Source organism: Phoenix dactylifera, chromosome 11 (assembly GCF_051530095.1).
Source record: "Phoenix dactylifera cultivar Ajwa chromosome 11, Ajwa_hap1_PhDact_Kaust_v1.1, whole genome shotgun sequence".
In the NCBI taxonomy this organism is placed as follows: Eukaryota; Viridiplantae; Streptophyta; class Magnoliopsida; order Arecales; family Arecaceae; genus Phoenix; species Phoenix dactylifera.
The window spans coordinates 26914214-26937614 of NC_143200.1; the positions used below are offsets into that span (position 1 = coordinate 26914214).

General features: G+C 37.8%; 4 protein-coding genes across 4 annotated transcripts; 2 read left to right on the forward strand and 2 right to left on the reverse strand.

The window, feature by feature from the left end:
- Positions 1-952: 952 nt before the first annotated feature.
- LOC103702439 (agamous-like MADS-box protein AGL14) lies at positions 953-3867 on the forward strand. The gene is made up of 2 exons (XM_008784878.3): positions 953-1240; positions 2175-3867. The coding sequence occupies exon 2, from the start codon at positions 2194-2196 to the stop codon at positions 3190-3192; it is 999 nt and encodes a 332-aa protein (XP_008783100.1). The 5' UTR covers positions 953-1240; positions 2175-2193; the 3' UTR covers positions 3193-3867.
- A 1136-nt stretch (positions 3868-5003) lies between these two features.
- On the forward strand, positions 5004-5956 carry LOC103702440 (uncharacterized). The gene has a single exon (XM_008784879.5). It carries the CDS (start codon positions 5004-5006, stop codon positions 5823-5825), a length of 822 nt encoding a protein of 273 aa, XP_008783101.4. The 3' UTR covers positions 5826-5956.
- Positions 5957-6785: 829 nt separating this feature from the next.
- Positions 6786-14549, reverse strand: LOC103702366 (Got1/Sft2-like vescicle transport protein family). Its single transcript, XM_008784772.6, has 4 exons — positions 14061-14549; positions 9953-10220; positions 7671-7775; positions 6786-7223 (listed from the first exon to the last, which is right to left on the reverse strand). The coding sequence occupies exons 1-4, from the start codon at positions 14255-14257 to the stop codon at positions 7113-7115; spliced, it is 681 nt and encodes a 226-aa protein (XP_008782994.1). The 5' UTR covers positions 14258-14549; the 3' UTR covers positions 6786-7112.
- A 1007-nt stretch (positions 14550-15556) lies between these two features.
- LOC103702367 (vacuolar protein sorting-associated protein 32 homolog 2) lies at positions 15557-23268 on the reverse strand. The gene is made up of 8 exons (XM_039127949.3): positions 22887-23268; positions 22564-22662; positions 20814-20913; positions 17834-17919; positions 17629-17720; positions 17098-17212; positions 16814-17009; positions 15557-15929 (listed from the first exon to the last, which is right to left on the reverse strand). Exons 2-7 carry the CDS (start codon positions 22633-22635, stop codon positions 16818-16820), a joined length of 657 nt encoding a protein of 218 aa, XP_038983877.1. The 5' UTR covers positions 22636-22662; positions 22887-23268; the 3' UTR covers positions 15557-15929; positions 16814-16817.
- Between the last annotated feature and the right edge of the window lie 133 nt (positions 23269-23401).

The window sequence follows — 23401 nt, forward strand, 5'->3', positions numbered from 1 at the left end:
AAGGATAGGAGGAAGGCATAGCCAGGGCTAATATTTTGGCCATGAATTATGGTGTCCATATTCATGATCAATATTTCCTTCTTGCCTTCTTGCAGACATGTTTCTGATATGATCGCAATTGCAAGTATAAACTTTCATGACCGCCCATATATTTGTCTTCACTCTTTGGTTTAGGAGGATCGCAAAACTTGTTATAAACGAGCTTGGCCACTTAAGATACGTCTAAATAGAGTTTGGAGCAAATTTGTCATATTCAAAGCTGTGTCGTGCATCAAAACTCGTGAAAAGCATGATTTTTATATACAATATCTGTTTTTTAATATACTTTTTAAGATTGAATAATTTTTCAAAATCTACGACCTAGGTCTATTGGACTTCATATGATACCATTTTGAGCCTTTTCACTCGTCTAAAATGCCTAATGAAACCAAATATTGTTATTTTGCTCGTCCTCAACTCGATTGCACTATTAGAAACTAAGTGATGCGACGAAACATGACTTTTGTCCAAATTTAAATAATTTTGTAATATTTTTTTTATTTTGGGAAAATTCAGTCTCAACTAAGAGAGAAATTTATATCAAATTATAGGGACGGTCCTACTAGGATAAACATAGATTTTGTATTATAGTTTTGTATATATACGAATTAAAAGAAAAGTAAACAGAGTGTAATCATGCTTTCCAACAAAAAAGGAAGCCCAAAACCCGGCAGCCCCAAAAGAATGTAGGCCCATAAAAATATGAAGGCCCACAATCAGGCCCACCTAAATCCCAGCGTAGATGACCCAACACGCCCTTGTTGGGTTCCACCACTCCGGATAACTACATACATACATATATTAACATCTAACCTTACTAATTAAGGGTATTCTTTTGAGAAAATAGAGTAACGATGGATTTATATTAACATCTGTAATCTAGAAAGAATAAGAATCTTAAAAGAATAGCGGAACTCGTTTCTGAGGAAACAAATTAACCAAACTTAGAAATACTTTCTTAATCAGAGCATGGGTTATTCTAACTAATACCTTTAATATAAGTTAACCTTCCTTACTTTCCAACCTTCCGTATCTTAAATCCGAAACCGAGACGGCCGAGATCTCCTCTGCAAGAGCTATTTATGCAAGAGGGAGTGCAATCAGGGGAACCAAATTTTCTTGCGAGGAATTGAAGACTGCCCCCCACCGCGTCCCCCTTCTCCTTTCTCAAAGAAGACTAGGGTTTTTCTTTTCTAGCAAGGTAAGTCCAAGCCTTCAAGACTGCGTTTCCCTTTTATGTTTTTCTTTCTCGAGGGCATTAATACCATGGCGACCTTCATATGATTAAACTTAATCTTGTTTAGTTTTCTTTTGGATTACAGGTAGTTAATTATTTGTTAACTCTTATTTAACTCTCTTGTGAGCCGTTGTAGGTTATAACTACTTGTCATGGTTACGTGAATTTTTTGATGTATATACTGATACCAACGAGTTGAAGAACACGTTGTATGACAATAGAAAAAATCATAAAATTTTGAAAGTTTTCTCAAAAGAAAGAGTTTCAGATAAGTGCTCAATGGAAAAAAAGTGAGTCATGACACATATATATATAGTAATGTCAAAGGTGGCGTGTTATGCTGTTGGTTAGTTTCGATCTGGTTTAAGATAATCATCTAACTATGCAAAATAATAAACTTTTTCATGTTTTAGACACTGTATGCAGCATGAAAAAGGAGTTTTGATCTGAAAGCAAATAAGTCTCCATATTCACAATATTCTCTTAATTAAGGGAAAAAAAATTTCGATGGTAAATCTCCATGCATTACATGATGATTTACAGAACTGATCATAACCGAGCCAAGGCTTATGAGTGAAAGATTTCTAAGTTTTTTTAGTTATTGATGCTATATGTTAGTTTTGATTATATGCTTGGAAAGAAATCTATAATGACCATCATTAAGTAAAGTATTTCCTTTCCCCCCTGTTTTTAGGATCAGATCTTTCTTTCTCAACTTTCTGATCTTTGTGAGAAATTCGATATTTTCTTCCAAATTTCTGTTTTTCAGTTCACAAGCTTGCAATTATTTCATGTTTGTCTTGAACAGGCTTTTGAGATTAGTATATATTACAAGAAAGATCAAACCTTCTTTTTTTTTCCCTTTTTCTGAGAATACACTCATAAACATTCTTTGCAGGCTCAACGAAATTTTCGACATGGGCCGCCCCAAGGTGCAGCTAAAGTTCATTGAAGAACAGCGCAAACGGTCGGCAACCTATAGGAAGAGAATAGGAGGGCTAAAGAAGAAGGCTAGTGAATTGGCCATCCTTTGTGATATACCGGCCTTGGCGATAAGCTTTGGACCCGAGGGACAAGTAGAGACATGGCCTGAGGACAATCAAGCAGCTGGATACATTATTCAGAGGTACCGAGAGCTTAGTACCGTTATCCAAAACAAGCACAAACTCGACTTACCAGGTTACATGAAGGCTGAAATCAACAAACGTCGAGCATCATGCAATAGGAGGATCAGGGATTTAGCTGATACGCCACTGTTGCCTACGGATGATTTGCTTTGTGCCATGAACAAGTCACTAAGGGAGCTTGCTCATCAATTGGACTCAAGGATGGAGGCGATCAAAGAGAGAATCCAATTGCTTAAAGACAGACAACACTTCAATGGAGGAGAGACCATCAACTTGGGAGGCCAATGCCTAGAAATTGTTCCTCGTGATGGGATGATGGGTATCCAAAGTACATCTTCTGGTTATGATCTGATGGTTTCGGATCCATATCTCACTCTGAACACTTCCTTGCAATACCCTCCGCAGCCAAGGAGCTTCAGTTTCTTGCAGTTTCCTTATGTGCCAGTGAGCATGGATGAGGTACCCTTAGCTACGGTGCCTTCAATTCCAATGAACATGGATGAGGTGCCCTTCACTGTGGTGCCTCCAATCCCAACATCCTCGACGTCGCCATTGGTCGGTGCAATATTGGAAAATGACTCTGCCAACAGGGGTGTGGTTCCTGTCCATCCACTGAATAGTTCGATCGGGTTGTTTGAGAACCATAATTTGATGGGAGGTGGTGCAGCAGAGCAGAATCATACTAATATTGTGGTGGCTCAGAACAATGTGCATCATCTGGCTGACTGTGCCAGTCCCAAGCAAACTTCTGTCTCCAGTAAACCATGGCCATTTGCTTGGAATCCATAGGAGAAGTGATGATTCATGCTTCTAGTAGTAGATGATTCTATCAGTTGGCTCATTAGTTTGTTATTAGTTTATCTAACTTTGCTGTATTTCCCTTGTAAGCCTGGACTCTTGTCACATTGATCTATAGAGTGCCAGCAATTTTGTAGAGAAGGAAGGGAACTTATGCTGTTTTGTCCCCTGTAAGCATGGACTCCCATGGCTTGAAGCCATGGAGGTGCCTGCAATTTTGTCGTCGAGGGAGGGCACTAGTGCTTGTTAAATTTAGAACAAATAGAGTATGCTCATAAAAGTTATGACTCGATGTTAAACTTGTGCATGATTCCATGGTAGAAGAATTGTGTCTTTAATGGGATGGCAGCAACCTATCCATTATTCTTGGCTCCAATCTTCTGAAGCTCAAAATCTGAAATGGATGGGATCGGTGCAGCACAAACCATGTTAGGATCAAGCCTTCCGGTAGCTATGATTGTGCTGAATAGCTTCAGTTGGTTGGAAAATAACAACAGAGAGACTGTATGCCAATTAACATTGCGACAATTCATAAAACTAAAGCAAAATTAAAAGATTAGTCCCCCAAAAAGAAAAGAATTCAAGTTTACGGCTATATTTTTATACTTGTTTATGGAAGGAAAGGATGATACAAAGTCCATCTTTTTCTGTTGTGAAAGAAGTAAGGGAAACAGAAGCACCACCATCGGCAACATCATACATATATATATATATATATATATATATATATATATATATATATATATATATATATATATATATATATATATATATATATATATATATATATATATATATTTGCATGCATGCATGCATGATATATATTTCTATCCATATAATACAATAATATATAGGTCTATAGATATGCATATATTATAAGATTTATAAATCAGTGATCAAGTCTTGATGGATTCAATTATATAAAAACAATTTGCAGAATTATTTGATCAAGGAAAAATGAAGGATGATTCATAAAGATTGTAGGAATCTGGATAACGCTGTCGGTTTGAGAAATCAGGGTGGGTGGCGAGGAGACGCACTTTGATGGGTGGGAAAAATGCTAATGAAGTTTGATGTGGCAATTCAGCAGACCACCAAGGAGAAATTTTCTCCTTTTTTGCCTCCCTGCCAATCTTTCTCCGTCCTGTTTGCTTATTATAGATACAGATATCTTTCTCTTTTGCACCTAAAATAACTACAATATCCTTCTAATGCTGTAATCATGTGTCCTGAATGCTAAGTGAATAACAGAATTCTAGATAGTTAGTTAGTTAGGTCATTGAAACTATTCCTTGTTCTCTCTTTTTTTCGTCGCAAGGAAGAAGAAAGGTCCAGGAACAAGAAAAAGCATTCTTCCTCCTCGAATTGTTTTCCTGATCATATCTTCCAATAGATCAATCGAGCACTTAATTATTGTAAATCCCATGATTTCCATCTGGAGTCTTGGGGCAGCTATCGCAAACTTTTTAATTCTAAGCACCCCTCATGGCCACATTCTGATGCATTGCGATCATTGATTTGTTTTCTAGCCTGAGGTAATTAAATGCTTTATTCTTATTGCCATTCATTTCAGCATGCAATCTTCTTCTAAAGTTCTCTTACAACTCTACGTTCATGAAATGGAAATTTTTCTGTTTCTCACATTTTGATTCTTCCTTCCTTCTTTTGTTGTTCGTTTTTAGTGATCAAGAAGGCTGCTCTTATCTTCTACGTTTAGTTAGCATTGCACAACGAAGAAGAAATTGACTTGCTAGAGTTTGATAAATATTAAGTCCTCCAGTCCACGATTTCTATATTCAAATATGGAGGAGGGCGAGAAGCATGGGGAAGAAGCGACAAGCAACAAGACGGCGCAATGCTCGGTGATCTCCATCTACCAGGCCAATATCGTTGGGGTGCCCCGAAATGTGACCGTTGTTTGGAGCAAGAACCTCATGAACCACTCCCTCTCAGTCTCCGTGGAGAAGTCCAACGGCGACAGCCCGTTGACGTGCAAGGTGGAGCTAAAGCCGTGGCCCTTTTGGAGCAAGAAGGGCTTCAAGTCCTTGGAGATCGACGGCGAGCGCGTCGATCTCTACTGGGACCTCCGGTCGGCGAAGTTCTCGAACGGGCCGGAGCCCTCCGGAGGCCACCACTACGTTGCGCTTGTATGCAACGAGGAAGTCGTCCTCCTGCTGGGCGACTGCAAGAAGGAAGCCTACAGGAGAACCAAATGCAGGCCTGCGCTGGAGAGCGCCGCATTGGTGTCCAGGAGGGAGAACGTCTTCGGGAAGAAGTGTTTCACGACGAGGGCAAGATTTGATGAGAGGAAGAAGGAGCACGACATCGTCGTGGAGAACTCGATCTCAGGGCCCCAGGATCCGGAGATGTGGATCAGCATCGATGGCGTCGTCCTGATCCATGTGAGCAACCTCCAATGGAAGTTCCGGGGGAATGAGACGGTGCTCGTCGAGAAGGTGCCGGTGCAGGTGTTCTGGGACGTGCATGACTGGCTCTTCGGGTCCCCGGGAACGGGGCATGCCTTGTTTATATTCAAGCCGGCTGCAGAGGGAGACCGCAATGGCAATCCAAGCTCTCCAGCTCCAGAGTTTTGCTTCTTTCTTTGCGCTTGGAAGACGGAGTGATGTTCGAGCACTGGAATGTCTCAAAAGAAACATGATATGAGAGGTCTGGGACTGGGACGATGCTTTCGATCTGAATGCTGAAAGAGCTCTCTCCCTCCTTAACACTTCCATGCGATGTAACTTTTGAATTCTGGATGATGTGATGATGGAGCAACCCGTCGTTCAATCATTAACAATATTATTGAACTGAACTGCAGGATACTTTACAATATCGTATCGGGTGGTTGTTTTGATTAGCCAAATATAAGGTACTGTGACGGTGGCTTATGAAGCATATATATATGGTAAGCTTGTGCCCTAGTTGAATTATTTTATTGATAGAAGCCATAAGCTGTTGATTCATACCGCACAACAATTGTCTTTTTTCTTTCTTTTTTTTTCCCTGCTTTTTCTTTTTGAGAAAAAACAGTTGTCTCTTTGAAGGGTTAGAATTGGATTTTTCATGCAAAAGAATGATTAATCTTCTTTCACAACCTTGATCATTCCATTGCACCTTGTACAGATTTCAAAACACTCCAAACTACAGAAACCAAAGACTGCATGCATGGAAACGGTTCCCAGGCTCTCCTGTGGAGTAATGTCCGAAAAATTACCTATTTCTTGCCTTGGCTTCTGCCACCTAGTCTCGCACAGCATGCGAGAATTTTTTGTAGCATCCTAACTCTTGGATTTCTGTGTGCACCGTTTTCGAAACAGAGACACAAGAAAATAGCCTCTCACAATATCCACGATATAATCAAGTCGTCTAACACAGCACGGGAAGCAACTCCACTGCAGGTTCACGGAAGACAAATGTCGGCTTACCAACAAAGAAGAATGAGCATTTGTGACCACCAATTTCAATATGGAATCCAATGATTATTGAATGATACGAAACCGTGCAAGAAAACCAGTTCCGCAAACCACAACATAGGTCATTTTTTTTTAATCTTTTGGAAAGAAATTTGTGCAGCAGTATCAGAAGGGACCAATCTGGCTTGCACCTTGAAGGCATATTTGCTTAAAAATTTACAGGGAAGGATAATGAGTTAAAATTATTATGAGAACTTAGCTCTTAAAATCCTTTATATCCAACAAAAGTCTCTCTCTCTCTCTCTCTCTCTCTCTCTCTTGATAAGGAGTTAACATTTGTCCAACTTGAATCCATCACACGCTACAAGCTCAATACTGTTGATGTTCAAGCACCAAAAAGATAGAACGTTAGTGCGGATGCTGTTACAGGAAGTCCCTCGAAACAAAGGAAACCTCCCGCCCTCCTACGGGAAGCGAAACTGACACCTCACCGCATCACCTGCCAAAGCACCTTAGTATTGACGATGTAAGAGCTGATGACAGAAACTTCATTCCGGCAGATCCTCCAGGAAAATATGAAATAGCATAATATGCAAGCGCAAGGACCTAGGCCAGAACCCAAAAAAAAAGTGCAATTAATTTTTCTGTCAGCTCTGAAGAGGTTATGTTGATGTTCTTTACATTTGAAATATTTATTTTAATCATTTAGACAACACAGATATTTGCTATCAACTAAGATGATCTAGACAAAATAAAAATTACAACAAAGGAAAGGGGTTCAGGTCTGCAGATTATAATTGGCGATGTTATTAAGCACCATCGTGATGAAAATGTATTAAACCAGCTATATCTTGCTAATATTATTGTACGTGTGAGAACAATAGCAAAACAGCAAATATTTAGGGAAAAGGAGGAAGAAAATAAAAGACAGTTAAATAAAATAATAATGTCATATGCATATCCTGCCAGCAATAGGTCCAATATTTACCAGCAACTCAGAGAAATAAAAGAAGAAGAAAATGCAACTAGAGTTAAGATCACAAGGATCATTACCTGAAGTACAGAGAAGAAAACAGAGAGGATGTAGCTATGAAGCACCATAGACACATAAATGGTCCCCACCATGCTTCCAACAAATCCCAGTGTGAAAGGTAGTCTCTGTGACAAACACAGAAGCCCATATTGGCATAAATTATTATTCTTACCACAAATTTTAGTGAAAACATATAAAAATGCAAAGCAAATCTCATATCAATGCTTGATAGACCTTTTAACTGAGATACCAGTGACCAAGCAGTAAAGGGCAACTGAAATGGCTTCATGTTGGACAATGGTGGTCAGAAAAAATAGAACTTTATCCAATGTTCGCATTCAACTTACACTCCATGTTTTTAAATTTTAAGCCACATGGATAAACCTCAGTAGCAGCAAATAGAGCAGAGCATGATTTGCCAAACCACACCAAACCGGACCAATCAGCAACCGACACGATTCAAGCTTTTTTAAAATGAAACGGCTCCCCCAGCTATTAAATCCCTTGCACGGTTTGGCTATTAAACTACCCGCTTTTACTAAACGAAACAGCTCGTGATTTATTCCACCCCTCCTTCCCCCGCTCGGGCTCGGGCGCACACCCCCCACCCCCTCGCGAACATTGCCCTCCCTCCCTCCTCGCCCGCCGCCGCTCACAATGCTCCATAGTAAGTCCCTCCCTCTCTCGGGTTGGGTTAGGGTTTCAAGTCTCCCTCCCCTCTCACTCTCTCTCTCTCTCTCTCTCTCTCTCTTCCTCTCTTCTTTTCTACCGCTCCCCCCTCCCTCTTTGGCTCTCCCTATGTTGGTACACCTCGAAATGGCATGGTACGGACCTATACCATACTAAACTAGTCGCCAACCGGTACCCCTCCCGTATCGGTTTGCCGTGCCTTGGATCAGAGTTAATTTTTCAAATAGAACCACAAATTATCTTTCTTGATCTCAAAGTGATTATCCACTTTAGTAACTGCCGTGCATCTAGCAGATGTATGAAGGCATGGAGACAGAGAGCACAAGCCTCTACTCAAGTAATATTTAGCTCTTGCCCGAAAATCATTATATTCCAGACCAAGCACCATTCAACGGCAACATTTATAACACCGAAGAGGACAGCTATGGATTAACAATATTTATGGTAAGAAATGGCAGCTCAGATGCTATTAGTACAAGATTTATGGCCAACCGCATAATTTTGCAGGTGCTAGTGATCAATGAGAGTGGAGTAGAATAATGCCCTTGCCAGAAAAGGGCTTTTTGTTTTGTATAACTTCCATGGCAATTATCAGTAGGGCAAGCCTATTTGGTTGTAATGGATGACTAAGTTGAGCAAGAATGTTATGAAGATCAAATCCAAGGGAAGATGTAGTGATCGATCGAAAAGGATTTGGTGTTTGTTGCCTTATTTAAATACATCTGCAACTAGGATTGTAAACATGGAAGTCAGAAAATAGGGTGCTCTTCAGGCAGGCTGATTCAAGTTGCCCAACAAAATGCATTAACATTTTTATGTAATAACCTAGTTTAAGGAAGAAAATTGGAGTCAGTTTCATAAAAAAAGCACAGCAAACATCCATGAAAGACAGATATTCAGGTATTGCTCTATCTTAGGGGAGGGAAAATTTTGTCCTAACCATCTGACTAACCCAGTTAGACAGGGGAAAAAAATCAGGCTATGGATGACAGAACCATTTTCAGGAACCAGGTCTATTCCTGGAAAAAATGACTGAGTTTAGAACTGTGTTAGGTTTAAGACTATGAATCCAAAAAATACAGGTTCTTACCATGGGGTTTTGAAGTGGGGCCAGACTGGGTCAAGTACAGGTTGACCAAATTAAAACCAAACCAATTTGAAACTTGTTAGTTTTGTAAATACATACAGGAATAAAAGTTAAACTAAAATCAACTGGAGCGAAAAATCCCCAGATTCTTCCTAACAAAGAGAGAATCCATCACCAAGACATGAAACAAATCCTACCATTGATACTTCATCCATTTCACATTCCTAAATCTGGAACAAGAAACTCCATTGTAGCATTTACAATGTTGTTTAACCTAAAAGCTAAAACTACTCTATGATTCATAAAAGAAAATAAATTAAAAATTTTGTCCTGTTACTACACAGTTAATATAGTAAATAAAGAACAAATACGAATTTCACCATAGCCAAGCTTATTCCAAGTCAACTAAACCATACCACCTTTTTTTGTATATGTGATGTACTCATCTTTCTTTTCTTTAAGCAGAAGGTATGGAAGAGAAGTGGCACACAACTAACAAAAAGAGCATCTCTAGTAATTTCATACCTCTTTTGAAGCCATGTGAGCAAGCTGATTCTTAGGACCTTTAAGAGCAAAGAATGATCCAATAATAAAGGCACACCCAAGTGTGAAACAGATAGCAAATTTCTGGGGCATCAGCACCATGACTGGAAGGAACATGGTGAATGCAATAAAAACAAGAAAAATGCCACTGGCAAGGAGCAGTCCAAAGTATATAAGAGACTTTCCAGATGGTACATTGCTAGTAGCAGACTGAAAACTTCCAGGTAATTCTCTAACACCTTTGGAAAACCTGAGAAATATCAACCGAACAAATATCAAATTTAATTGTTGATTTGCAGAATAGATAAAAGAATTGCAAATTAGTATCATTAAATAGTTTACTCTTTATAATTGGACAAAAAAAAAACTTGCGCCACAAACAAGAAATGTCATCTCTACTTTTTCAGTAACACTCTCATTAGTGAAAGAGCATGCCTAGCTCAAGAAACCTACTTAGTTGCTGCCAGGATTAATGCTATGATATCAATCAAGTAATCAAGAATATTCTCTAGCTTAACTTTAAATATTGATAATTGCTTTACAATTAAGAATAAACCACTAGCTGCAGAAAGATGTCTGTAAACCAATGTTCTGATTGGAGCTTAGTAGCTACAAATCTCTAGCGAGAAGATTACACCTGCTTTGAAATGTCTGTGGACCTCTCTCCAATACCACTTCTTAGGTGCTCCTTTACTATAAACTGTAATAATTAGCATGCAGTTCTAGGCACAAAAACTAATATGCCTGTTATTAATTGTTTTTGTCATTAATGTTTCCATGATGCATATGCATGTATGGAGATATAAAAAAATTTATAAATACAATAAACAATAAAACATGTACACATGCACATTTCAATTTAGGCAATAATCTGAAAGTTATGGGAAACAAAAAAGACTTAGAAAAATGACAACAATCCGAGGGAACAAAATTATTTACATGCTAATGAAACCTTGAATATACATACAGAATAAATACAGTTTACAAATGGTCTCTATTGACTGAGAAAAGATATGTAAGAGTACTGAGAGAATTTCAGGGGCATTAAGAAAAATAAGGTCTGAGTAAATGGTATGTTCCAATCATTGAGAACCAAAATGTTAAAACAGTTGCAACTTGCAAGCAACAAGACTAGCAATCACAAGCCTGGTTAGTTTTCTAGTCATGATGGGCTTACACTACTTCTCTCTCTCTCTCTCTCTCTCTCTCTCTCTCTCTTGATGCAAAGGAAGGATTAACCACCCTGGGCTTACACTAATTGTCAGCACCATAACCATTCCTCTTCACAGTAGTCATCAATGAGCTTATTGATAATATCTACAAAGATGTGCCACAATGTAAGAACAACTTTAACCAATGGGAAGGTTAAACTCTGAACTAAAATAAGGGCTTAAAGCTAAAAGAGCAGATAATAGCGTATACGTGACGTAGTTTCAGCATAATGGGGATGCAAATAAGGGCCCAATGTGTATGATTATTTTCATTTCCAGGAATTATTTACAAAAGAATAAGTGGGTAGATGAATCCATATCTTATTGAGTTAGAAGTAGATGAATGATGTGGAATGCTTTTTAAGTGTTAGGTCATCAACACATTCCTTCTCTTTATGAGAGAAGTATATAAAACTACAACAGATAGTAAAGTAGAGTAGTAAAGATGCAAGTGGCAGAAATGAAAATGCCGAGATATATGTTTGGTGAAATAGCAAGGTTATAATGAGGATAAAGTATTTTAAAGGACACATGGAAGTTATATCACTTGAGACTTGATAAGCTAGCAATGTTAAGAGTAACAAGTATACTAAATGATGCGCAGATATTATATCAATGGAGGCAAGTGATAGAGAAATGGCTGAATAGAAACAGCATGCAAAAAAATCTAATGAGGCCCTAATAAGAAGCAGTTTCCAAACCTATGTCAAAGATTCTAGAAAGAGAAGGGCATGCCTATGCTAAATGATTAAAATTATGGGAAAGGCTTTGAAAAGGTGAATGATTGAAAAATAATGATTTTAATTCCAAATAGTTGCGGCAAGCCTTAAGGGTTGTGGTAAGCAAGAATTCTGAAACAATGAAACTTTATTTAATATAAAACTAACATTAAGTTTATTATAGTAAATCTTTTATAGGCTATGGGGTAGATCACTTGGTACTTGATCAATATCACGTCAACAAGCAACAACACATACATTACATTGGCGCATTGTACCAAAGCTGGTGCCAATGGACAATATCTAAGACATGGTTATTGCAAAAAAGGAATTAGATACTAAGTAACTCATCTTAAAAATACTTAGATCTGATAAAAAATGTGAGAATGATATCGACATCCGTTCTCTAAAGTTTCAAATTTTAGAAAATCAAATACATAACTTAACAAAAGATTGCAGAATTATGAATTTTTGGGAATTTGGTTTAAATCCAATAGCACCTGCAACCTTGTAAGGGAAAAAAAGAACCAGGAAAAAAAATGCATATTGATACCCCCTCAAGGGTATTAGAGAGTGAAGAGATTAATGGTGGTAAAGGGATTTCTAATTCTATTAATTTTGTTAACTTTATTTTCTTTGCTGATTCATCTTTAAGGCTATTTAAGCGGGCTAATAATTTGAGTTTTAAAGTTGTCATATGATTTCAGAAATCATGATCGAACTACTGTCTTAGTAAAATCCACTAATTTATGTTACAGTCTTATATACCCCATGACGGCGTACTATGTAGAAGGATTTACTTATCATGTTCCATAGTTGTGATAGTGATAGGTTGGCATATTATGACAACTTAAGATATCATAGCCATCAAGAGCCTGATCGCATGCTAGAGCCCATTCCAACTCATTATTCTATTTATTTTCCTTCGCACTTCTTGCCATCAAAACAACCAAAATATGAAAATCTTATTTCATGGTAACATTTATTTTACATTATTAATATTTATCTGAGCATTATTTGAACCTGAATCCTACCACATCAGATTGATTTGGGCAAACAATGCCTGAAGTGATAGTAACAATGGTTAATGGCCAGCCATTTTTGAAAAAGAATTCATATTCTCAGATATTATTGGGCTATACATCCTACATTCAAGCTCAAACTTCCTCATTTTATGGAAATACAATCTGAAATGTACAAAGGCAAAAGCTCTCTATAGATGTGATTACCTCAAGTTGCGTTCATTTACCTATATAAACAATTCATAAGGATTTCGTAATGAATCCTAAGGTACTAGATGTTTTTCGAACTTTACTGAAAAGGCCGTCAATTGTTAAGGTACTGACACATGAAAGATGAATGTACAGAAATAAAAATAGTAGCCCTGGGTATCATAGCAAAGCAAATATCATCTGGTCTCGCAAATTGTGGATTGTGAACCACAATAAGTCAATCTCATCCATATTTCTTTAGTATGACCATAACTATGATCTCATCCGTATTTCTTTTATTGTCAGCTTTACCACGCATTGCTATTGAGATTATCCTATCTATTGACATAAATCAGTTAACATGCTTTCCCACTTCCATCCTGACACACTAACCTTTTCTGATTCACCCTCACATATTAAATGCTTCTTCTCCAACCTCCTGCAATTTTTATTCCACATGTCAATACCACCTTAAGCAATTTTCTGGTACTTTGTTTTCAGTTGTTGTAAATCTAACACTTGTATATGGCAGCTTCAATTTTACCTAATTCTATCCAACGTAAATTAACCAACATCCACCTCAGCAATGTAACTTTGCAATATATCCTCTTTGTATTCCAAAAGGGCCAAAACTCATCTATGTCTTCGTTCTTCCACATAATCAACTTCGATATAATGAATCATAACAAATATCTGTGATCCTTTTGCCATCCCCTCATCAAATTGTTATAGTTCGGTTCTTGTTTGAAGGCACCTACTCCAAAATCTGATCCACAGTTAAGGCTGAACCAGCATGACGCTGTATCTCACAAGTTTTAAACCCGAACCCTAATATTTCCAAGAACCGTCCAAGAAAACAAAGGAACAACAGAAGGAAAGAACACAAGAAAATGATTGCAATAAGAACCGAAAACGATGAAGATGATCGAAGAGAGTGGCCTTTTCTTACACGTTGAAGGTTCCGGTGACCTTATCGTTGGCGGTTCTGACGGCGGACTCGATATCGAAGCCGATGGCGGAGGAGGCGTCCTCCTCGGCGGATCTGGAGGCGGCGTAGGAGTTCCAGTCGGCGAGGAGGGAGGAGGAGCTCTGCTGGTCGCGGCTGCTCGGCCCCCCAGAGAACCAGGCCTGCGCTGTCTTCTGCATCGGGCGATTCGGATCGAATCCGGAGAGGGGGGAACCCCGCAGCGAGACCCCAACAGAGAATAGAGTCCGAGACTATGCGAGCAAGCGAAATTTGCTTCCACGAATAATGGCGGTTGAGAGACAGAGAAACCTCGGTCGATTTCCTTATTGCAGGAGCGAGAATTCAAGGAGGGGAATCTCGGGAGGAGAAAGTAAGCAATGGACGCTGCTATTCTCCGCACTCCCGGGTAACGCCTGGGCCTGGGTGGCTAAGGGCCTGATCCACACCCTCGTTTCGGGCCAGGCTTCGGGCTGGGACTATTTAAAACATCTCACTCTCAGCAGTCGGGCACAAGCAATACTTTTATTTACAAATATTATATTTATACAAATTCTGTAATATATTAAATAGCAAATATAGCACAAAATTTCCAATGCTTTCATCGGATTGAATTTTTTTGAAATTAGCTTAAAATTAACTATGAACAAATAACGATTGTTTTGGTTTATTAGTTTCTTTTTTCTTTCCATATTTTTAAAGGGGTTACGAAATTATGGATTTCAGCTGAGAGGAATTTTAGGTAGGGGAGACTCGTTCGCAGGAATGATTATTATATAGAGAGAAAAGTTTTAAGAGATAAATTATGTATTACAGGAAAAGCGAGCAGGTATTTTTGACATAAAAAATGACAGAGAATCTGAAAAAGGATATACTTCACTTTTGAAAAATATATAAATTTTTTAAATATAGCATGGAGAAATTCGACTCTTTTTTCTTTATTAAGAGAAGTTCGAAATTACTAAGGGCTTCTCTCGCCCACCAACCGTCTGGGGTTTTGATAGGGGCTTCCGAACCACTTATGATGAGTTAATCCGTTCACTCTCAACCTCTTATATTTGGACACCAAACATGGCCACCGGTGCTGTGCGCTTGTCTAGGGATGGACCTTGGAATCCACCATTGCAGTGAGTCGTTTTTCTCCCCTTTCCCATGCACAATTTAGAAGGTCAAGAAGAGTGCACAAGATTATTTCCTTTGGCATATGAAAATCTATTAAGTAGATGGTTCAATTCTGGGGTTTCACCCACCCTGTTCATTGGTTTTTCCTGAAAATTGGCAAGATCAAGGTTTTCAACCGCATTTCCAATCCTCTGTAAAATCCGAACCAATTTAAAAACAAAATAACGAGCGGGCAAAAATTATATGGACCTGCTACTTCTCATCAGACTGTAAAAAAACTAAACACCTTGCCACCCATGCAAGGGTAATGGATCTCACTCGATGCTTGTATGCAAGAAGGAAACACATGACAGTGATCGAAAAACAAAAAGCCTCCAACTCGGGCACTAGTAATGATTACCAGTGGTGGCGCAGAGAATGGCCACCATGCAGTCTTATGTTCTCAGCAAATACTCTTGTGAATCATAACTTATTCTTTATGTGCATTACAGAACGATAATCTAGACTGTTAGCCTTAGAAAAGTGTGATTACAAGAACGATCCACCTTTCAGAAATCATAAAGGGAAAACACATCGACAGCAACATCTTTTATATCAGCCACCATTATAATATCTTGCGAAAATGTATACACACCGGATGACATAAACCATTGAGGTAGAGAATCTTGTCATCCCGACTGGAGTACACGATCATTTTTTACATTCCTCGGTCTCACTTGAAGCATCAAAGACCTGCAGAAATGCAGCAAAATGATAAACAGATTATAATGTTTAAGATATTAATTTAACTCACCTTTTAATAGAATAGAAACGTCATCCATGAGGTATAAAATAGATTTTTGCGCTTTCACATGGCAGTTACCCGACGCAGGCCGATTTTGATTGTGGTTTTGGAAAAGAAGGAAAGGGGCGGGCTCTATATTTCCATGTCACTTGCATTTTGACCGTGGTTACGACATCAGCCAATATCTACAGCCATACATGCTAAATGAAATATTGCAGTCATGATTTAGGGTATTCAACCGTCGAAGAATTCCTATCTCACTTCCATTATCTTAATGAAAATGGATTAAGCTTTTGCCCGACTCTTCTCTTAAAGAACAAGATACATGTTAATGAATCAAAAGTTTGTATATTAACAAATAGAGAAGGCTCATAATGTGGAAAATGTGGACTCTTCACGTTAAAATAAATAAGAATTTTGTATATTAACAGTCAAATGACCTTCTAAGGCTTAGATAGCCGGAGATGTGGATTCTCACATTAAAATATATATAGAAGGGAATTACATATGAGTTACTGGATGTGCTATTATATAAATTTCACAAACAGCATCAAACATGAAAAATGTAGGATGCATGACAGAAGACTGAAGAACCAATCAAATTAATTTACCAATTGTCTTCTTGACAGACACAAGTAAATAACTAGAATTCATCTAGGAAAATATATAACTTCTCTTAGTCATCTAAATCTTAATTTGATATTGCAACACAAACTTCACAAAATCTTTTCACCATGAATTGATTGCTCTGTCAAGCAATAATAGAAGAATTGATTATCAACTTTCCACTGTTTTTACCCACACATATGGCATATGTTGAAAAAAAAAGTACCTGCCTACATCGCCATTTCTGCTTGTAATGCTGCAAGTTCATCTTCTTCAGCTGTATTTTTCTGTGGAGCAGGCCGAGCCTGTTGCCTACCAGCAGGGACATGCACTGGAGCAGCAGGAGCAGTCGTGGCAGGTTGAAGAAGCTGTTCCTCCAATTCTGCACCCTCCAACTCTTCAAGTTCTGCCTCTAATTCATCCTGCCATTGCAAAGTACAAAAAATAAATATCAACATGCAAATTAATAGAACAGAAAGAACAAATCAAAATTAAAAGAAGGATACGTACTTCATCAAAATCAGCTGCAGCTCCAAGTGGAGCAGATAGTGCTTCCTGAATTTGTTTCATGTTCTCTGTCTGCTCATTAATTTCATCCATAGTCTTGTCAACATCATCAATATTACTGCATCAAATAAGGTGGCATCCATGAGTATTAATTTCACTTCCTGAGTTTAAAAATAGTACTGTCATCATTATGATACCTATACTTCAGAGCATGTTCGGAGATAGGAAAGGCAACAATTTAACCATATATATATATATATATATAATCCAAGAGTGGAGCAAAACAACTATCAAGGATCATGCAGTGGAAAAAGAAAATGAGAACTACTGAATGCTATTATCCAAAACTTTAAAAGTCTTCTCCCCCATGCAAGTTAAGGTGTGACAAATCATGGACAGACTAGGGAAAAATAAATTTTGTATAGGTCTTACAGCACACATTTCACAAACATGCTCTACATAGTAACAGAGGATCATAAATTTCACAAAAGTGTAATAAATTATGACAACTGAAATTTAATACTATTTACTCACGTTGCTTTCTGCATAGCCTTCATTGCTGATGCTCCAGTTCTCAATGCATCAACAGTCTCTGTTGTAGCTTTTGCGCCTTCCAACATTATCATCTGAAAATTACAACTCAAAAAACATTTAGAATAGAGACTGTACAAGTAATTACTAAAAGAACTAACCAATCAAACCTCAGGGCACTGTTAGCATATTTAATTCCAATTTGTACCTGATCATGGAGACGCAATTGGAAATTCCCAAGTTGCTCAACTTGCTGCTCGTAAAGCCTCTTTCTCTTCAAGCATTGTATTGCAGCTAACATAAAAACAAAATAAGGATTCAACATGTTTAAACAAGATTAGCATGAAAATACGAAAATTTGCATTGCATGGCTGCAGGGAAAAATTGCCATTCCAAATGCACTATGAATTCATTCCCACTTTTCAATCTTTGCTTGTGCACAACGCCTTCGGACATTCTTCTAGGAGATGATCCATAAACTATTATACTGAACAGCAAAGGGCAGCCTTGCTGTTTATACCATTTCTGACAGAACATTCCAGATCAATGAAACACAAAATTCCTAATCAATTGCAAGAAACCTGTCACTAGCTGCTAATCTAGTGGTCTCTAACATTTAAGGATTGAACTAACTGCCAAATGGGAAATATGCAAATGGAGCTACGGTAGAACTGGTATGTTTCACTTAATTTATTTCATATTCAACCACCAAGCAACTGGCACAAATCAATTAAGCAGACAATCTGCAAACTCCAGAAGTTCAAAGATCTGCACAGACAAAATAGATATGAATTTGTTTAAAGTAACTCAAATTACAACATCCACAATCTGATCCATTGTATATTCAGGAGACTCGAGAACAAATGGTTTGCTTACAATCATTTAAAAATCATTTAGATCTCTTGCATTGATGGATATTTCAGTTGACTGGTTAGATATATGAAAAAAACCAGTACCAGAACATATCACATATTGCATCTGATGCCATAACAAGCAGAAAAGATCAAAAATAAAAAAAACTAAATTAATGAGTACATAACAAACCAATCAAATTAACATGGAAAATATAAAAGAAAAATTGAACATCACATGCATTCTTGCACCCAATCCATGCATCCAACAAACCATAGCTAAATATATAACCCAAGCTCGTTTCAGTCATAAACGTTTCCTTTTCGAAAACACCAAACATTTTTCTTTTGTTGCCACCTTGAAGTACATCACAAAATTGAAACTCTTGTAGCAATGAAATTGGAATAACCTTTACATGTTCAGTCCAAATGCTTCCCCTATGCATCTATTGCACTTGCATGTTTTTTAGGATAGTATCCCATCCACTACCATAACCATGAACATATTCGACAAGGACTTCTGGTCATGAGTACATTAGAAGGAACCTTGTCTATTGTTGCTAAACTTGACCACAGGGTGGAGACAATCTAATCACTGACAAGCTCCATCTTATCTATGCGAAAATCAAATCTATACAAATAACATCTCTTTGACTGAAGCAAACAAACAAAATCCTTTAGACCTGCTGCCTAAAATGATTACTTAAGCATGAGAGCAAAAATGGGAGCAAATGTAGGAATGAATTCATGGGTGGGAATGGGGATGGAGAAGTGCTCTTCCCCTCTCCCTGACCCCCCCCCCCTTTTTCTCTCAAGGAAAAAAAGAAAAAGAAAAAAGAAAAAAGGAAAGGAAAGGAAAGAAGAAGAAGAAGAAGCGGCAGTGGAAGCAAATGTGGGAGCGGTTTCATGTGTGGGCATAGGGATGGGGAAGTGCCCTTCCCCCTCCAAGAAAAAGAAAAGAAGAAGAAGAAAGGTCATGTTTTCTATCAATAATAATACTAAATATTATAAATGATTATCAAGCATATGGTTGGTAGGGTTGTTTTCTTTGAGACTAAATTTGGTGTTTGTAGTTTATAGAAAACACAAGATGAGGACTTCAATGATCTAAGGTTGCTCCTAACAGTTAAAAAGTTTTAACATAAAACTTTTAATATTAGATGCTTGGTCAAGAAAAAGGTGATCTGAAATGTCAGGAAGCATAAGCCAGATTCTAGAACCACAAATAGCACATTCAAACCACTAAGACATACTATCGCAATGCTCCATGAGGGGGGAGAGGGGCATGAAAACCAAATCTCATGATGGATAAAAATGGTCATCTTTTAAATCAACTTTAAGGAACAATAAGGATAATAAGCATAGTAGTTGAAGAGAGAGAAAAAGTAAGCAGAACATAATGGATAATACGCTAAATAATATCCATTCACTCATCGTGAATGAATTCATAATGATCAAAGAAAAACAGAAGAGTTGAATTGGAGGATGGATAATTTTGATTTTGGAAGACTGGCTTTGTGAAACTGAAACAACCATGAAATAAGATACATTAATATCTAAATCTTCTAAGTGAGAAGATACGCTAGGCTCAAAAAATTGTTATAGATAAAAGAGTCTAGAACACCTTGACACCACAAAAGGCTTGAAGACAACCATATGGTTGAATATACTCAAGTTCTAACCTGTATAGAGGATTACTGTGCTCTAGCTGAGCTTAATAGATGCATTCACATTACTCTCACATGTTCTCAAGGAAAGGCCTTTCCACTCTCAAACCAGTTGTGCAAATTCTCTCCATACTATCTGAAGAACATAACACTTTCACTTTATTTACATCCTTTATTTTTTTTAATGCAAAATGTTGAATCAATTTACTGGAGAGAAGAAAGAAGAATCCTCCACAACATGCGACATAAGTTCAAAGCACACAGATAGAAAAAAAAAAAAAAGTTCAAATCATTCTACCCCATATAACAAGGTTTTCCAACTCTTTGGCACTAGACTAAAATTGAAGAAATCCCTACCCTTGAAGTAATCACCCTAACTTCGGCACCAAGTGTGATATATACAGGTGAATTTCCAACTAATAGCAAGTCAGAGTGATTCACAGGTGCATGGATAAAATACATCGTACACAAATAACCCATGGTTTCTGAAACATAGAAGCCAGAGTGGAAAATATTGTAAGCCAGTGGTTGGGGTCAGAAGCTACAGCAATCTCATGAAAAAGTATATATAGAAAAATTATGCCAACAATGCCACCTGTAACATAAATGAGTGCCATAAGATGTGCAATGATGCATAGACTACTGACAGCAGAAGCATGCAGAAGCATACCCCTTTTATTCTTTGCTCTGGTGAACTCCTTAGCCCTTTCAACCTCAGCAGCAACCTTCTTCAGCAGAACTTTCTCCTTTTTCTCTAGCATCTCAAGTGTCTAATATATATGAATAGCAGTAAGTTAGGAAGTATTCTTGCAGATAATGCAATATTTATAACTTTGAGTTGCATGACATAATCACATGACCTACAAATCATCCCAAAGTAGTTTATCAATGTAAATAAATGCTTACATATGCGCATGAAATTTGATGATTGAATGCCTTTTATTGGTATACATGGACACCTATACCGACCTAACATATAAAACTGCAAATATGGTAAATAAACAAGTTCATAGGTGATTATTTTCACAAAATTTCCTCTGACTGTCTGACATAATCGTTTTCATACCATAGTTTCATGAAAGAGTACATTCTCTTAGCAAATGTTCACAAACAATGTAGAAAATCATAATTCATTACAGAAAATCATATCCTCTATCTATGACATAATATTTTCGTCCACGTTGACTGGCATTCCGTAGTTATGTCCCATAGTTGCTAAGAGTACATTCTCTTAGCAAATTATGAGCTACCATTCGAAAAGTAGAAGTTTCTTCCAAAATAAAGTGATTAGATATGATGAAGACTTGTTTGAAAGCCATGTTGTAGACATATGGGAGCTATTGAGAGTGATAAATTTGGACAACCAAAATAATAGGAAAAGAGTAATCAATAAGAAGGATATGATAACTAAAGTATGGCCAAATCAGCACCCAACATCTATGCAGAAGATGCTTTAAAGATGTTAACAAATTGTTTCCCGGTCACTAGCTAACTCAATGGCCTCAATCTAGGCCCCTTGTAAGCATCAAGTTCATCATCTTTCTTATTCAAAAGAATATTTTCCATAATCATGCATGATTTCATGAAAAGAAAGCCAAGCCAATTTTCTCCAATAGATATGACGCATATTGGGTTGGAAAAAAGGTAATGTAGCAAGATGATGTTTTATAGTCCCGGAAACATAAATAACTTGTGCTTGTTTCTTTTTTCTTGTCAAAAGGTCTAAAGGCATCGTGCTTGTTTTTTGCCTTATCAAAAGGTCTAAGGGCATTCTATACAAGTGCAGACACTTCACAAGGTATTCTTCCCTGATGCGAGTTCTAAGAAGACATGGAAGTTGTTCAGACCCTTGTGGAGCTTGTTGCCATCAGAGCACACATCTAGCATTAGGCTATTAGCCAGAATCATTTATATAGCTTCTTATGCTCCAGATAAAAAGATCCTGAAGATGTGCTATCAGTTGTTTAATATCAGGGAATGGTTCTTCACATGCCAAGGTGGTTGAGTCCCAGCCCTAAGAAGGCTGGTTAGATTTAACAAATCAGGTTCCGCATCCCATTGGTGTATATTCTTTCCGATTGATAACTGAAAACATTTAATTATGATTTTGTTTTCAGTCTCCACCCCATACATAGCCATTGCAGATTCAGAGTAAGCAACCAGTATAAGGAACAGGACTTCCAAACTCGACACCAAAAAGAAAAATTAATCCCCCAGATCATGGCCTCCCAACACTATGGTGATCAAATTTGATTCACAGGATAAAACCATTACGCAAGATGCCAACCAATTTCGAATCACATATTGTCCCCAAAAACATGACACTAGATTCACCATAAAATCCCAAAAAAACATATTCTTTTAAAAATTTAAGAATTAATGGACAAACAAATAAAAAGAAGATGAAAATATTATAATACCTCGTTTAACTTGTCGAGGGTAGCCAAGGCATTCGCCTGCTCCTTGGGCTTTCCAAAAATCCTACTAAACATGGTGGACGTATTCTAAATAACTCGCCTCTGCAAACAAAACAACAAAATATTTCTCAAATTCCCAATCCCAACGCAAAACCCTAGACGACCGCTTCCAAGAATTCCTCCCTCCGATCCCAGAGATAATTTAGAAGAGCATCCTTTGGTCGATTCTGTCGAATCAAACGAAGGAGAAGACTGGAAAGGAAATAAAAGAAGCGATTTCGAGCGGTAATTGAACAAATTTCGCAAGAATTAGGCAGGAAACGTACCTAGCGTATCAAAAAGAGAGGATCGATCGATCGATGGATCGATCTAAGAAATTAGGGTTTTAGACAGAATGATCGAAAACGAGGAAGTATCGGTGGTGGGTCGATTGGTATGAAGTCGATGGCGAGGGTATCTTCGAGGAAATCGCACAGGAGGGGACGATAGATCTCGAAGTTCCCCGCGTGTGAAAGGGGCGCAATGGGAAAACTAATATATAGAGGGAATGATAAATTCACTACTCTTCTAATAGACTACGATCCGTTTTCGCGTAAAGTACAACCAGGGAGGAGTGGAATCAGCTTAAAGCGGAGTATATGTATCGATGACCCAAGAGACTCGCTTCCTCCGCTCTCTAATTCGGGTTGATTGGGGGATGACCAAAGACGGGCGGCGCGGTTCCGCACGCGCAAGCCAAAGGTTTACCTTACGTTCTAAGGTATTGCTATGTTCAAAGATGATTTCAGTTTTTTTTTTTTTTAATAACATGTGGGGCTGAAATTTTTCACCTAATTATAAA